The following is a 14,204-nucleotide window of genomic DNA, read 5'->3' on the forward strand; positions in this document are numbered from 1 at the left end:
TATTTTGTCATGACAGAAGTAAGGTGGGTGGTGATTTCTAATCTCTTATGGAACAGCGTTCCATATATATATATATAGAGAGAGAGAGATGTGCCACCAAAAAGTATTTTCTCTTTCTCTTATGGCTGTTGTCAGTACATCAACCCCTCTGTTGTTTTTAATGATTATCACTGTCATATTAGGACTGTATCATGGAGAAAAAAACATGGTCCCTGAGATGTCATGAAGACATCAGTCAGAATCAGGTTCTTGGTTTAATCCATTATTTGATGAGAAGCCAGTGTAGTTTTGAGGCAATTGCATTGCTTTGACCTATGCTGGTTAGTGGGCATGCCGGTGGACGGTGAAGAAAGTCATTGCAAACTTTCAATTCATTGCCAAATATAATGCATACTCAAATGTGTAATCTAGCCTGGAGGTCACAAATGCATGATAATCATGGCCAGAATGGGACACATCCTTCTACTGAGCCATGCCCAGGTGGAATTTCTAGCAGCTTTTGCTAGGGTGCTTGGGATTCCACGTAGCTGCTTGGTTTTGGTGAAGAGTCAAGGAAGACCTTGAGATGGCGTTCCACCTTGACAATAAGGATATTGGTACTCTTGATTGAAGGTGAGGTTATGGTGTTGGGTCTTCTAAATGCTTCCATCTTTCCAACATCACTTGTGCCTTGAATGTGTTTAGAATTAGCCACCCAGTCTTCATTTAGCTGCAAATATCACTCAAGCACTGGAAATCTTAGGGGATACGCTGTTTGCATTTGTGGTAAAGAAGATGCACAGTCAGATGGTGTCTAAATACTGCTGTAATTTAAGTCCAGGACATCTCACAATCTCTCCTAAATGTATATGAAATGGGATGCGGGAGGGTATAGAACTCAAAGGAGAGTTCTTGAGATGTAGGTACATAATCCTATCATAATCCCCTTGGATCAATGTAAAAGATTGACTATTTCTGGCAAACTTCTAAGGAAAGTCAGCCACATCCTATGATCTACTTTATCAAACTCTGCCGAGAGATCCAGTAATATGTCATTTTCCCTTTATTCACTGCTAAAAGGAATTTGCATACCAGTGTGACCATCTCAATTTCTCTGTCATGGTCCAAAACATGACCGTGAAAGGCACAGGATATTGGCAGAGATGAACTGTGGTTGGAGGGTACTCTTCCACAGCTTCTCAATGGCCTTGCTCAGCAATGCATATTAGACTATGAGTGGACCAGGAAGAAGAGCTGCACAGAGCAGCAGGAGGATACTGGGGCACGGTAAACTAGTGTTTTAACGTATCCTCTTTGGTCGCCAGTAGACTTGCATTCTGTGCAGGTTTGTTATAGCTGAGGATCTGGCCCAGATATTTTTACTTACTGTATTTAAAATCAATTCTCCTTAGAGAAGGATTACAGAAGTTATGAGATGGAAAGACCTATTCTTATATTATCAAGCACAGGATGTAGCCCCCAATGCAGCAGCACTATTAAATTCTGTATTATCAGAAGAGCTATGACTCCAATGTGAATTCTTGTCATTATACTACTAGAATGAGAAAGAAATTGCACACTTCAGGAGTTCAAAGCATTTTTAATTAACAGAAGTCTGGTGAGGGTCAAAAAAAAGAAGGATCAGACCTCTAGAAACTGGAGAGGGTCAAAGACTAATGATATTTTTTTATTTTATTTTAAAAGTCAGGTAAGACAGTTGGTTCCTAGAACATATGAGTGGTTGAGAATGCAGAAGGACCATGAAGTTTTCCAAGAAAAAGGACTGGCTGCAGCCAGGAGTAGCACAAAAGACACTCCTAACCACTGCTCCATCAATTTATACTGCCTCAGATTGGACAAGGACAACCCGGTGCTTGTGTCTGCAATTAGACAGAATGCGGAACAGAATACTTTAGCTTCTTAGAAAAAAGGAGTCATAGTAAAATACTGAATGTCTTCGGCAAATAGATACCAAGAGCTTGCTAATGCTGATTGACAGCAAATCTGTTTGTGTTTGGTTAAGGAAAGCTTTAAAGATGAAAAATCAAACCCTGTATTCCTTGCTTGTAGCACAAATGTAGGACAACCAAATATTCCCAATGGTTTTCCCTGGACTATTGATGTCAGTGTGGTTGGAGCTGTTGTGTGACTGGGGATCAGTGTAATTTAAAGCTAGATGAACGTTGTAATTCTGCAAGTAATTGATGCATTCTTGAATCTTTAGCCTTTCAAAACCAAGCAGAGAGATAATACATTAGGAGGAGGGAAGGGGAGAAATTCATTTGCAGAAATCTCCAGGCTCAAGATAGATATCCATGAAGCTTGGGAAAATAACTTTCCATAGCTCAGCTGAGTTTCTGTTTAATTGTTTAGCCAGATATGACCTTGCACAGCTTCCACAGTAGAGGGGACTGCAGATCTTTTGTGGTAAGCACAAACCATAACTCCATTTTCTAATCCCTGGCTCACAGATGCAGCTCTTAAACAAACAAACAAACAAACAAACAATAAATAAATGAATAAACTCACAATGAAACAAACAAGCAGCCCTATCAGCATCTAACTGAGAAAAGACAGTGTAAGGAGAATAAAATGTTTGAATCACAGGAAATAATGAATTACGTAAGAAAAGGATTACTTTTTTTTATTGTTACATTATCATCAGAAGACAAATGCTTAGTGATGCAAACTTCATTTGCAGATATAATATACATGGGAAATGAAAAAATGTCTAGGAAGGGATTGTTTAGAGCAATGTTATTTAGTCATTACTCTCAGTATAGTGTTAGAAATGCTTCTTTGCACAAATACACTAATCAGATTAAAACACAGAACTGCTTACAAACATCTCTTATCCTATGGAGTTATGTTCAGAACCAGATGAAATCTGGCACACATTTAAAAAAGCTTACTACAAAGTTCCATGTGCCTGCTCAAAATACATTTTAAATAATCTTAACTGAGAAATCATGACTAGCTGTCACCAAACTACCAAAAAGCAGGTTGCATGACCAAGGAATTACCTTCTTTCCAAATTTCAAGTTTTTGCCAATTACCATCAACATACTACAGTTGTTAAAAATATTATAAAATAATGTGAGTGTATTTTTAATACCGTTCTTCAAAATGACTGAACCATTTTGGTTCAATTTTTCATTAAATTTATTTCCAGACAGAATAAACCTGGTGCGTTTCAGCCACTAAGATTAAAAAATATAAATAAACTGAAAAAGTTTAAACATGACAAGAATGTAGACCATTGTGCAACCTTAATTATAGGTATCATTCTGCACCATGCATATGATAGAGAACATTATGAATTTGGGACTGCATTAAGCTGCTGAAATCCCCTCCCCCCCAATTACCATGGTTGAGCATGATTTATGGCAAGGCTACCTCTCTTTCCCCTTTGTTCAGCCAATCATCATTTATCTCCAAGTCTGTTAGTCACTATGACTCTAACACTCTAGTTGTATCCTTAAGAGTCTCATCCCTCTCAGGGCAGTAAAGAGTCTAGTGCAGCGGTTCTCAACCAGTGGTACGCGTACCACTGGTGGTACGCCGAAGAAGGCTGGGTGGTATGCGAGCCGTACCGCACCGCCGAATCCGCCGCCGCCGGAAGGGCCCTCTCGCCCACCCTTGCAAAACTCTGCTGCCAAAAAGGGGAAATGGTGGAAGGGTTTCGGTGGAGGGCATTGTTTCCTCCATGAAGCCTGCTGCAAACCCCCAACCGCCGCCGAAAGTCCCGGCCCCTTTTTTTCCCGAGTGGTACTCGGGAAAAAAAGGTTGAATACTGCTGGTCTAGTGAGTCAGAAGTCCTGTAACCCTAGTGAAGGGTCAGCTGTTTCCAGCCTGTTGAGATTCAGATCCTTTTGCTCTGCAGGCATTAATAACCTCACTTGGGTTGGTAGAGGAACCCAGACCCACCCATACTTCTGGGTTCCAGTCCAGGCACCCTGTATAAAGGAGGTAGAAATAGTATCTCCCAATCCCTTACTGCTATTTACAATGCCTTTCTTGTAGGCTGTTTACTAGACGCATGTTCTGTGGTCTTTGTCTTCTGGAGTTCCTAATACCTAGCTGTCTGCCCACCTGGTTGTCTGCCTCTACCCTGATTGCTGAAGGATCCTGTTCTTGATGGTGCCTCAGACTTTCAGGCAGTCAACCTTTCTGTTTGACCTACAGCTATTTCATCTTCCCAGATGTTGCAGAGTCACCAATCAGTCCCTGCAGAGGAAACAGCTAGTCTCCTTATTAATTTGGGACAGCACAGGCTCTGAATGCTACATGACAGTAAAGAATTAGATAAGTGAATTTATGGTGCAGAAAAAAAACCAAACAAACATAGCATTAAGTGACAGAGAGCACTTCATAGAAAAATTGTATTTCATTTTCTGTTCCTTCTGCATCAAAATCAACAAAAAGAAAATATTAAACAAAGATCACATTTTGGAGGGTATCACATTTTAACCTTTGACTGTAGGGGACAAGCTGAATTGAATATTAGTGTGATTTAATGTAACATGGATTGTGATAGTGCTATATTATGGTATATGTTTCATAAGAGAATATAACCTAAATACTGCCCCACCCCACACAGGAACATGGAGCCAGATGTGGAGAACCAGCATGTGGTCTTAAATCATTTCAAATAATGGAGCTGAGCTCTTCTACACTCTTAAGATCCACACAAAGGACAGGCGCAATCTAGTTCTAAGTATCACAATGCCTCCATGATTTAGAAAAGAAAATCAAAGGGACTGTTTTATCCACCACTGAAATGCAACCATCTGTGGATGGCTGATCTCAGCAACTATTTAACAGGGTACAGAAAACACTACAAAATTCTTAAGGAAAAATCACAGTCTCTTGAAGATTGTCTCCTTCAGATGTTTTCCTTTCCGACTGAGGAAGCTGCTCCAACTTCCGGGGTAACATTAGGCCCACAGGTTCTTAACTGCATCACTCCTTGAGCATATTGAGAGATTGTTCTCTAACTCTCAGTAATTATCCTTCACTGTAAACTAACCAAAATGGACCCTGATTTCAGTGTTATACTCATTAGCAAGCAGCTTGTTTCAAATGCTAATGTATTCTGGGTATGTCCACTCTAAATAAAGGCTGATTTTGCATAGCAAGTACTTCTGAAATACCTTGAGAAACACATCCTTACTTGGCAACTGATTTAAAACTTTTTAAAAACCCCTCAGAGGTTTAAATACAGCACACTGGTATGTGATGGCATGCAGAACAATTTTATATGCACATATCACTTATAAGTAAAACAGATCTCCTTTCCACAAGAAGTACAAAGAATAAAAGTCATTTGATAGGAACATAGGTCCTGATCCTATTTGCATTGAAGACTGTCACTGAGTTCAATTGCTGTTGGATCAAGCCCAGTTTATGCATAATGTTTTCTTGTCAGAATAATTAACTGAAGTTAATATTAATGCCTTTTACTTTGTCACTTGCATCTCAGATTTTGGCTTAATTTAAAGCAGAAAGGGCCACTTACAATATTTTGCTTGATGAATTATAACAACTTTGTGTTTGAGAACTCATTGTGGGATACATTCAGGTTCTGTATCTTGGGCCTGATTTCAGCCGCTGAGCAACTGCAACTGCCTAGCTGACGTCATTTGGATTTGTGGGTGCCCAATACCTCTGAAAATCAGGTCAACCTGGGCCCTAAAACCCGAGGCATCCAAATTCAGTGGGCACTGCTGAAAATTTGTTCAGAACTGTTTATAGTTATCCACCACACAACGGAAACATCTAAAATTAGAAGTTACTCTTGAAAATCTGGGCTCTAGTGACATACTGGGGAATAAAATCCAGGCTCCTGGATTCTCAGATCACTCCTCTAACCACTGGACCTGGATAAATAACCCTATTCCAAGAACCTTAAGTGTTCCATTCTGACTTTAACTTGTTATGCATACATGCCATGATTTTCAGCACAGGCCATAGGGTGTATGTCATGCTTATATGTCCCTGTCCAGATAGCCAGGTACCAGCTTGTAACTCGAGTTTTGAATCCCCCCAAATTTGGTTGTGATTCCCTGCATCTGGAGATGCAGAAAACTCCTCCCATTACCTTGTAGCATGTGTTCAAAATGCAATGTCAGATGTGGATAGTTATGTTGTTCCTTACACAGGACTTGAGAAATCCAGGAGGAACACAATGTTTCATGAAAACTTCTATTTAAATATAGTCCATAAATAGAAGAGCCCCAGAACGTTTCCTTTTTTAAAAAAGGCTAATATTAAAAAGATAGTACATAAAGCCTGCTTGTTTTTGTCAGGATATATTATAGTTTAGAAATCTCTGTTCTTCTAGATGGACACACACAAAAGTAGTAATGTATACTTTGGTGACAATATAACATTTTGCAGGGGTAGGGGGAGTAAAGTGTTTGTTTTACACAGAACATGTTGGAATACCAGAGTGACTTTTTCAGCCCTCTGCCTCTTTCAGGCTGGGGTTCTGCTCAAAGGTCTCAGCACACCACTCTGGTAAACGGAATAAGAGCCTCATTCCTTGCAAACACTTCAGCGGGGGACTATGTGAATTATGTTGTCTTTGATTCTGCAAATGTTTTCATGAAATGTTCCTAGTTAAACATTACCCTGGTCTATGACTGGGATGCATATATCCTTCCGTTGCATGACATGAAGCACATGTCTAAAGCACATGTTTTTTTAAATGGTAAAATGCCAATTTGGCTTAATTTTATTAGTGCTATTATTTATTTTTTGCATGAGATAGCATCTGAAGAGGAACCCCATTACACAGATTGTTCATCAAAAGTATAGCAGATCAAACATGGGAAATAAATGGAAGAGATCTAGTATTCTAAACAATATGATTTTTGTTAGGACTCAGGGACGACTCAGAACTTTCAGTTTAAATAATACATAACTTTTTTCTGTTTTAAACTGAGATGTGAAAGATTATAGATGGAAATCAAGTGTTGTCATTTTATCAAAGACAGTCAGAGAGCTCATATGCAATCATTAGTTCTCTGGGTAATAGAGGAAGTTGCTTAGGGCTTGCTTACATGGGGAAGTTATTCTGGAATAAACCAGGTGTGAATTTAAAATGTTATTGCTATTCTGGAATAACTCCCCTTGTGGACACTCTTATTCAAAAATAAGAATCCTTCCCCCCCAGACAGAAAAAACAGAAATCGGCATTTTTTTTCTGGGATAAGACTAGCCACACAGGGAGCTATTGCAGAATAGTTTACTCCACAATAGCTGTTGGAGTCAATTTCCTTGTGTAGACAAGCCCATAGCTACAGGAACTGACTGTACAGTTCAACTCACTAAATATCTGAAAGCCATCTGACCTCACTACTGAACTAGCACACTCTGTAACTAGTAATGATTACAGCTGGATGAAATTTTTCAGTCAAATAGTAAATTCACTGAAAAATATGAATCCAGGCAACCAAAACTATTTGAGGATTTGAGTCAAATTCGGTGAATAGTTTTGGCAGAATAAAAAGTGCAAAAAAAAAAAAAGGTCTAAATTGTTTGTTCTGACATTTTTTAATTAAAACATTTTGACTTTTTGCTTCAAAATGAAATTTCATTTTGAAATTTGGCTGGATTTTTTAAAAATAAGATTAAATAAAATAAGATTTAAAAAAAACACCTAAAAACCCCAAACTCAAAACCTAACAAAGACCAAAATAAAACCCAAAACATTTTGGGTTGAACAAAATGTTCTGTTCAATCAGAAACAAATTTTCTTTGGGGTTTTTTTTTTTTTTTTTGATGTGATAAAACCAAAAAGTTCTGTTTCATTTTCCATCAAACTGATTTTTTTTTTCTGAAGGGTTTTTCAGTCTGGCCACTAAACTGAAAAAAAAATAATTTATTTGCTGAGCTGTAGTAATGATCAAATCTCAGAAGGTTTGGAGTTTGGGGGCCTCTACAGTGTCCATTGATAATAATAAGAGCTGGATTCGGCTCTGGTGTCAGCTTTGGTAAGCATCCAAAAGCATGGTTGCCTGTTGCAATTATCTGCATTTCCTGGCTCTGCAAAACTGGTCTGGAAATGTCACAGGAGCAATTTTTTGTGGAGTCTAGTTCTGTTACTGGTCCTGGCCAGGATAGAGACGTAGAGAATGCTTAAAAATGAAAAAATAATTTAAAAATACAATGAAATAAACTTAGGGATTTCATAAAAATGATGGTGGCTAACGGCTTGCTGTGTGCATGCATGCTCATCGGTTATGAAAGCATTTCAATGTTTACAAGAAAAATTCCCACTGTGTAGTGAATAGGGAACAGTTTTGCAAAGGCTGAAAAGTCTCTAATGACTCTATTAATACCATAATTTCCTTAATATGTGGACATTTGGACAATTCCAGAGGAACATGTAATGAGGAGTAATGCAACTTGTGCTAATTCATCATTTTTTATTCCCAAAGATATTTGTAAGATTCTTCTAGCCCGTTTTGTGAGAATTCCACAGGACAGACATCCCAAGTGATATGCCTTTGCATTGGAAACTTTGAGAGTTAGATTAAAAAAACAAAAACCCCAAAAACCAAATGCAAAACACCCAAATTCAGCCAGTGAACATTCTGGATGAAGGGAAATAAACAGTACATGACAATAACTACTGATGTACAAGTGTAAGGTGTAAAGATATGTTCTCATCTTTTTTTGAAAAGTTTTAATTGTGAAACTGCTAGTAATGCTAATGAGAGTTGTTCCTCTAAGCCTCAGACATCAGAATGAGACTAGCTTTTCATAACTGCTTACAAATTTTGTTTTGTTTTTCTAATACAACAGTACATCTTGTGAAGTTATATCTTATGAAGTTATATCAGAGGTTTCCAACCTTTATGGCTTGAGGGCCACAGATACCATTTTTACAACCCTGAAGGGCCATCAGTCTCCACCAACAGCCCCTCCGTATGCAGCCAGACGGAAGGAATTTAGCGAGAAGGCTGCCTCTTTGCTGATCTCCTGTCTCCCTGGCTGCAGCAGGGAAAATGCACGCGTCCTGTAGCCCCATGTGCTCCACCTGGGACTCTAGGCAGTGGCTCCCTTCTGCAGCCAGGGGGACAGGAACTCAGTGTTCCTGTCCCTCCGGCTCCAGCAGGGACCCCAGCACCTGGGGATCCAAGCAGAGAGCTTTGCTGTCTGCTACAGCCAGGGGGAGGGGAACGCTGATCTCCCATTCCCTTGGCTGCAGCAAGGAGCCTGCACTGGTCTTTTTGCCCTGTGGAAACATGCTCTGCCTGGGTCCTTAGGAAGAAGCTCCCTTCTGCAGCCAGCAAGAGGGGAGCCGCAGGCCACTTTGAAAGCCCCTAGGAGCCACTTTTGGCCCGTGGGCCACAGGTTGGGAACCACTGCTCTAAATGTATTTATGATTTGAGCCATTTATTTCAGATGGCATCCCCAGTTCTTGGCTTACCTTCACATCCTGGACATTCATCCTCGTTCCCTCCTTTCCAACAAAGATGTCATCTATGTCAACAAGAATGTATCTATCCAAGGACAATGTGAGCTTCTTCCCCGACAGGAAAGAAATGGCATCTATTAAGATCAACTTGTGTAGCCAAAAGGTCAAGTTGTTTCCAAAAAGGACTCTCTGAATCCCATCATGAAGCCCCAAGTCCTGGATCACTGTAGCATACAGTGGAGCCTTAGGCAATGATACTGGGAAGGATTTGGAAGTCTGTAATTCAGTTAAAAGCACAGGTTGGTAGGTGGAATGATTAAATAGGAAAACCGTCCAGTCTTCCCCAGGTAGTGGGCCTTTCTCAACCCTTGGTGCTTTGGTAATATGCAGTAGAGGCGACTGAGAGTTTACAAAGCAATCTTTGAGGGCTACATTATTGTAAAGGTCTAGTGGAAATCCTTTTAATTTAGTACTTGGTGAGCTGTTCTCATTGGCTTTATGAAAACCAATTATGCTAACACTGTATTCCACACAGTATTTTTCCAGAAGCTCTCTATTCCATGAGTCCATGGACACATACTTCAAAATATTCTCATATATAACAAGCATATATTTCCCTTTGCCATTATCTGTAAGAGGAGGAATGTCACCTTTTCCAGGTGCAATCACCATATGGTACTGGAACTGACTAGACTCGAGGATGGCTATGATATCTTGTCCAAGCTGGGAGTACTGGCTCTCCACAAACAGCAGGACAGTAGGGTCAGTGTTAGATGGATCCATTGGCTTAGCAGTCTTCAGCTCCATGGACCTGTATGGTAAAAGTTTAAGGTCCTCACATTCTGCTTCTCCAGTGGTTTCAACTAGGGTCATCTCCTGCTTGTAGCCTGTGTATAAGTAATAGGCGGAAATGACTATGCTTACTAAACAGAAGGTGGTTAAGAGAACTACCAGTGTTCTGAAACTTCTACGAAGTTTCACAATAAGATTCATTTTTTGGAATACTTTCAACTTTAAAAAAAAAACTTTTTTGGCTTTATCCTCTTAAAGTGCCATAGTGGAGAGGACAACAAATTGTGCTGGTACCACGCCCAAAATGTTCATGTGACCATTGCAATGCATTTATGAGGGGTTCTGGGGAGGTTATAAAGTTGTTAGAGCTCAAAGTCAAAGTATCTGGAAATCTAAATTGGAAGAGATCTTCTCTGAATGCAGCAGTTGCAAAAAATCAGTGGAGATGATGCTTAACATTATCTGCAACAAAGGGTGAAATTAGAGTAAGTAAAAACAAAATCCATAAAGCAATTAAAAATAAATGTGTTAATTAAATAAGCTAGTAACTGATATGTGAAATCTGAGGAAGAGGAGATTTACTGATTGTACAGTACTGTCTGCCAGCTGCTTTTTTAGTATAGTTAACTTTTAAAAAAATATCTATTCAAGATAACTTTCTAAAATGCTGATGACATGAAATAAAATCTAAATTCAGCACTTTGAATAAAATATAAATTCAGTCACTTCTTTCCTAGAAATATTTCTTGCAATTGGAAGCAGGGATAACTTGGGGAAATGGGATGAAATTAAGAAAAAGAAAAACTCTGACATATTTATTAGATTGTAGCATAATCTTCTGAAAGGAGATAGTGGAATTCCAGTGTTTGGGCCATTTGAAACTAGTCAGGACAAAGTATTAGAAAATGTGTGTGGTATGAGGTATGGAAATATCCTCTCATTTAACTGGGAATGGGCTAGAAGAACAAAAAAGCTTTCTGTCTTCAATTTTTACATATTTTTCTATAGATTTTTGTGGCTTAAGCAGTGGGATCTACTCAAATGTGCAAGTATTTGCAAGACATGAGCCCAAGTTTGCAGGCTTATGTGAAGTTATTTTTGAGTTATCCAAGTGTCCAAAAACATTTTTAATTATTTAAAAATTATTGTTACCATTTAGACGACTTTGAAACAGCTAAACTAAATTTTATTGAACTTTTCTAAACAATTAAATCTTGGGCTGATCTTCACAATGCTACATTTCATCTCAACAGGTAATTTCCTGAAAGAGTTACAAGCATCTAACTATGGGGCTTAAAATGAATGCAGTGCTGTAATCTGTCTCTTTTCTATTATTAAATAGAAGATCAAGGTAAGAGATACATATGGGCCAGATTCACTGGTCAGCTTTGTGTAATTACTAGTAATTCTAGTAAAATTCCTCCAGCATTAGCATTATTTATTTTTAATAATAAAGCTTCACATGACTATTACAGTGAAAATCTTGTTATACTATGCCAGTGGTTTTCAACCTGTGGTCCATGGACTGCAGACTATGCCTAAGATTTCCAAAGGGGACCGCATCTCCATGTCTAATTTTTTAGGGGTCTGCAAATGAAAAAAAGGTTGAAAACTTCTCTACTATGCCACTTTCCTGTGGGAAATCTTCACACAGTTTAAGCTTAGAAACCTTATATACAGACGTGCACCAGGAAGACTATTGCAGCTTGAAGGAGCAGATGAAAAACACCTCTGTGGATGGTCTACTATAAAAATATTTCCTTTATTTTCCAGAAGTTTTGTCACATTTGAGTATGTCAGTCAAGGAGTGCACAATTAAGGTGGGAAGGCTTTGGGGTTTATTTTCCAAAAGTGGAAAGGTGAAGAAAAAAGAACAAAAAAACAGACTATTCTGTTTTATGGGCTTAAATAAGGACAAATAAGCATCTTCTCTTTCTGAATTATTTATACTGTTTGCCCACTGGAACAATGTAAGGTTGTAAACAGTAGATTATTTTAAAGTGCAAAGAACTAACATTCTTTTTAAAGAAAACGCCTGATGACAGATCTTCATTCATCAAACTAGACTGTAGAATAAACATGGGGACCTAAATATTTGGAATTTCTGGAAGACTTAAATCTAAGCTGGAGGAAATATAAATATAATATATGGGAAATCTGTAATGGTATATTTATCTAATATTGGTGTGCCATCAGAAAGGGCCTTTTCTGATTAGTTATAGAAAATATAAATTATATAAAGGAAGAGTATTAATTTTTCTTTAAACATTTTTCTTCTGCTACCTTACTGGTATCAGATATCAGACCTCTTCTGCAGTCCAATTGTTATACTACTTTTCTGATGTCAAAATTCAGGGGAAAGGCTGAAGTAAAAGAGAGAAACAGAGACATGGGGATAGATTCTGAATAAAAAAGCTCTGCTTGTTCATAAGATATACTTAGCATGATTACGGGCATCAGAATCTGACCCACAGAATTTAGAGATAGAAACCACCTATAAGGAAGATCATGATGACCATTCCTTTGCCAGTGTATGATTTTTCTCTAAAGCATATCCTTGAGTCAAAGGATTGCTGCTGCAGACTTCATACTCTTTCATGCTTTGTCATAGTGCTCCGGCAGCAAAGCAATCATTGATTCAACTTTGTGTCACAGAGCCACTAACAAACAGCAGCAAGAAAGATATTCCGATTTACTTTTTGTCCAGAGTTTTTGAATGTAAACATATACATGTAAATAACAGTACATTGATAGTATCTGATAACAAACAACATAAAATAAATGCTACTAAAAATAAATAAGATAATAATCAAGATAATTATAAGGGTAATACATGCCTCTTTGTTGCTTGCCTGGTTTTGAGGTTTGAGGTGCTTTATATCTTAAAAGATTCCATTTTTTTTAAAATAAAAAGATAAAGTCTGATCATTGGAAACTCTTTCTATGAGACTATACTTCAGTTTTTGGACTTTGGTGACATTGACAAATGCTTCAAGTCTGGCTCTTGGGGTTTATCAAATCACTATAATCTTTCCGAAGAATTACAGCATCATTTTGGGTGTACACAGACCATAAAATAAAATAACTAATATCTACAACTTTTGGTTTTGGAGAGATTTTGAAATGAAAAAATACTTAGATTTCACATCATGTATTTTCTTTCAACACTAGAGGGCAATATTTTCTTGCTTTTGCCACAGAATGGCAGTACTTGTTATCCACCAGGACAGCTTACAAAACAAATGAATCTGCAATCAAGTCGAGTCCAAAAAGGTCAGAGCAATTTGTACCAGCAGGTAAAACACCTTATTTTAGACTTTAGTGCAAAAGCAATATAATTTAAGTGCTAATAAATCTGATACTGCAACAGGTTTTATACTTACTAAATTTCTTAGTCCACTTCCGTAGCACAGGTGAATAGCATGCAATAGTGGATCTTCATTTTCTCCTTTTTCCCCTTAGCTTTTTTTCTTGTTGGGTTCCTCAGGTACTGGAATTATAAAGTGTCAAAATAATAAATTTGGTGAGATTGATCATTATAATTTTGTGTTGCAGTAGCACTTAGAAACCCCAGTCATTAGCCAGGATCCCATTGTGCTAAACAAAGTACAAAAACAGAACAAAAAGACAGTCCTTACCCCAAAGAGTTTATAATCTAAATACAAAAGTTAAAATCCCATCTGAATGAAATATTTGTACCTCAATCTAATCTAATCTTGTTCAGCTATTGGATATAGATGTTGTTATAAACACTGGATAAATGTTTTTAAATTAGCCATACATGTATTTTATTAAATAAAGGTATTCATTTAAATCTGGATGGCACTTGAAGCATGATTCAATTCTAGGTTTGGGCACTTTGTGAGATTTGTTCTTTTGAACTGATAATATTGTTCAGTATGAAGCAGTGCAAAGTAATTAAGTCTATGAAAGTAAATCAACTATACTAAGCCATTAGTGGGAGATTTTCCAAGGGATACTTGGGAGTCTGGAACTGCCATTTGTG

The 14,204-nt window shown here is 37.9% G+C and overlaps 1 protein-coding gene across 1 annotated transcript in view; it reads right to left on the bottom strand.

The window, feature by feature from the left end:
- LOC137160226 (bifunctional heparan sulfate N-deacetylase/N-sulfotransferase 4) overlaps positions 1–14,204 on the bottom strand; it is a 159,427-nt gene that overhangs the window by 128,606 nt on the left and 16,617 nt on the right. The window contains exons 2-3 of the mRNA XM_067558683.1: positions 13,582–13,688; positions 9,419–10,660 (exon numbers count right to left, since the gene is read on the bottom strand). Coding sequence (XP_067414784.1) covers positions 9,419–10,399 — 981 coding nt within the window. The 5' untranslated portion in view covers positions 10,400–10,660; positions 13,582–13,688. The remainder of the gene's footprint in view (positions 1–9,418; positions 10,661–13,581; positions 13,689–14,204) is intronic.

The sequence above is a fragment of the Emydura macquarii genome, unplaced genomic scaffold (assembly GCF_026122565.2).
Source record: "Emydura macquarii macquarii isolate MOO-44397 ecotype Brisbane River unplaced genomic scaffold, CSIRO-AGI_Emac_v2 contig_2171, whole genome shotgun sequence".
Classification (NCBI taxonomy): domain Eukaryota; kingdom Metazoa; phylum Chordata; order Testudines; family Chelidae; genus Emydura; species Emydura macquarii.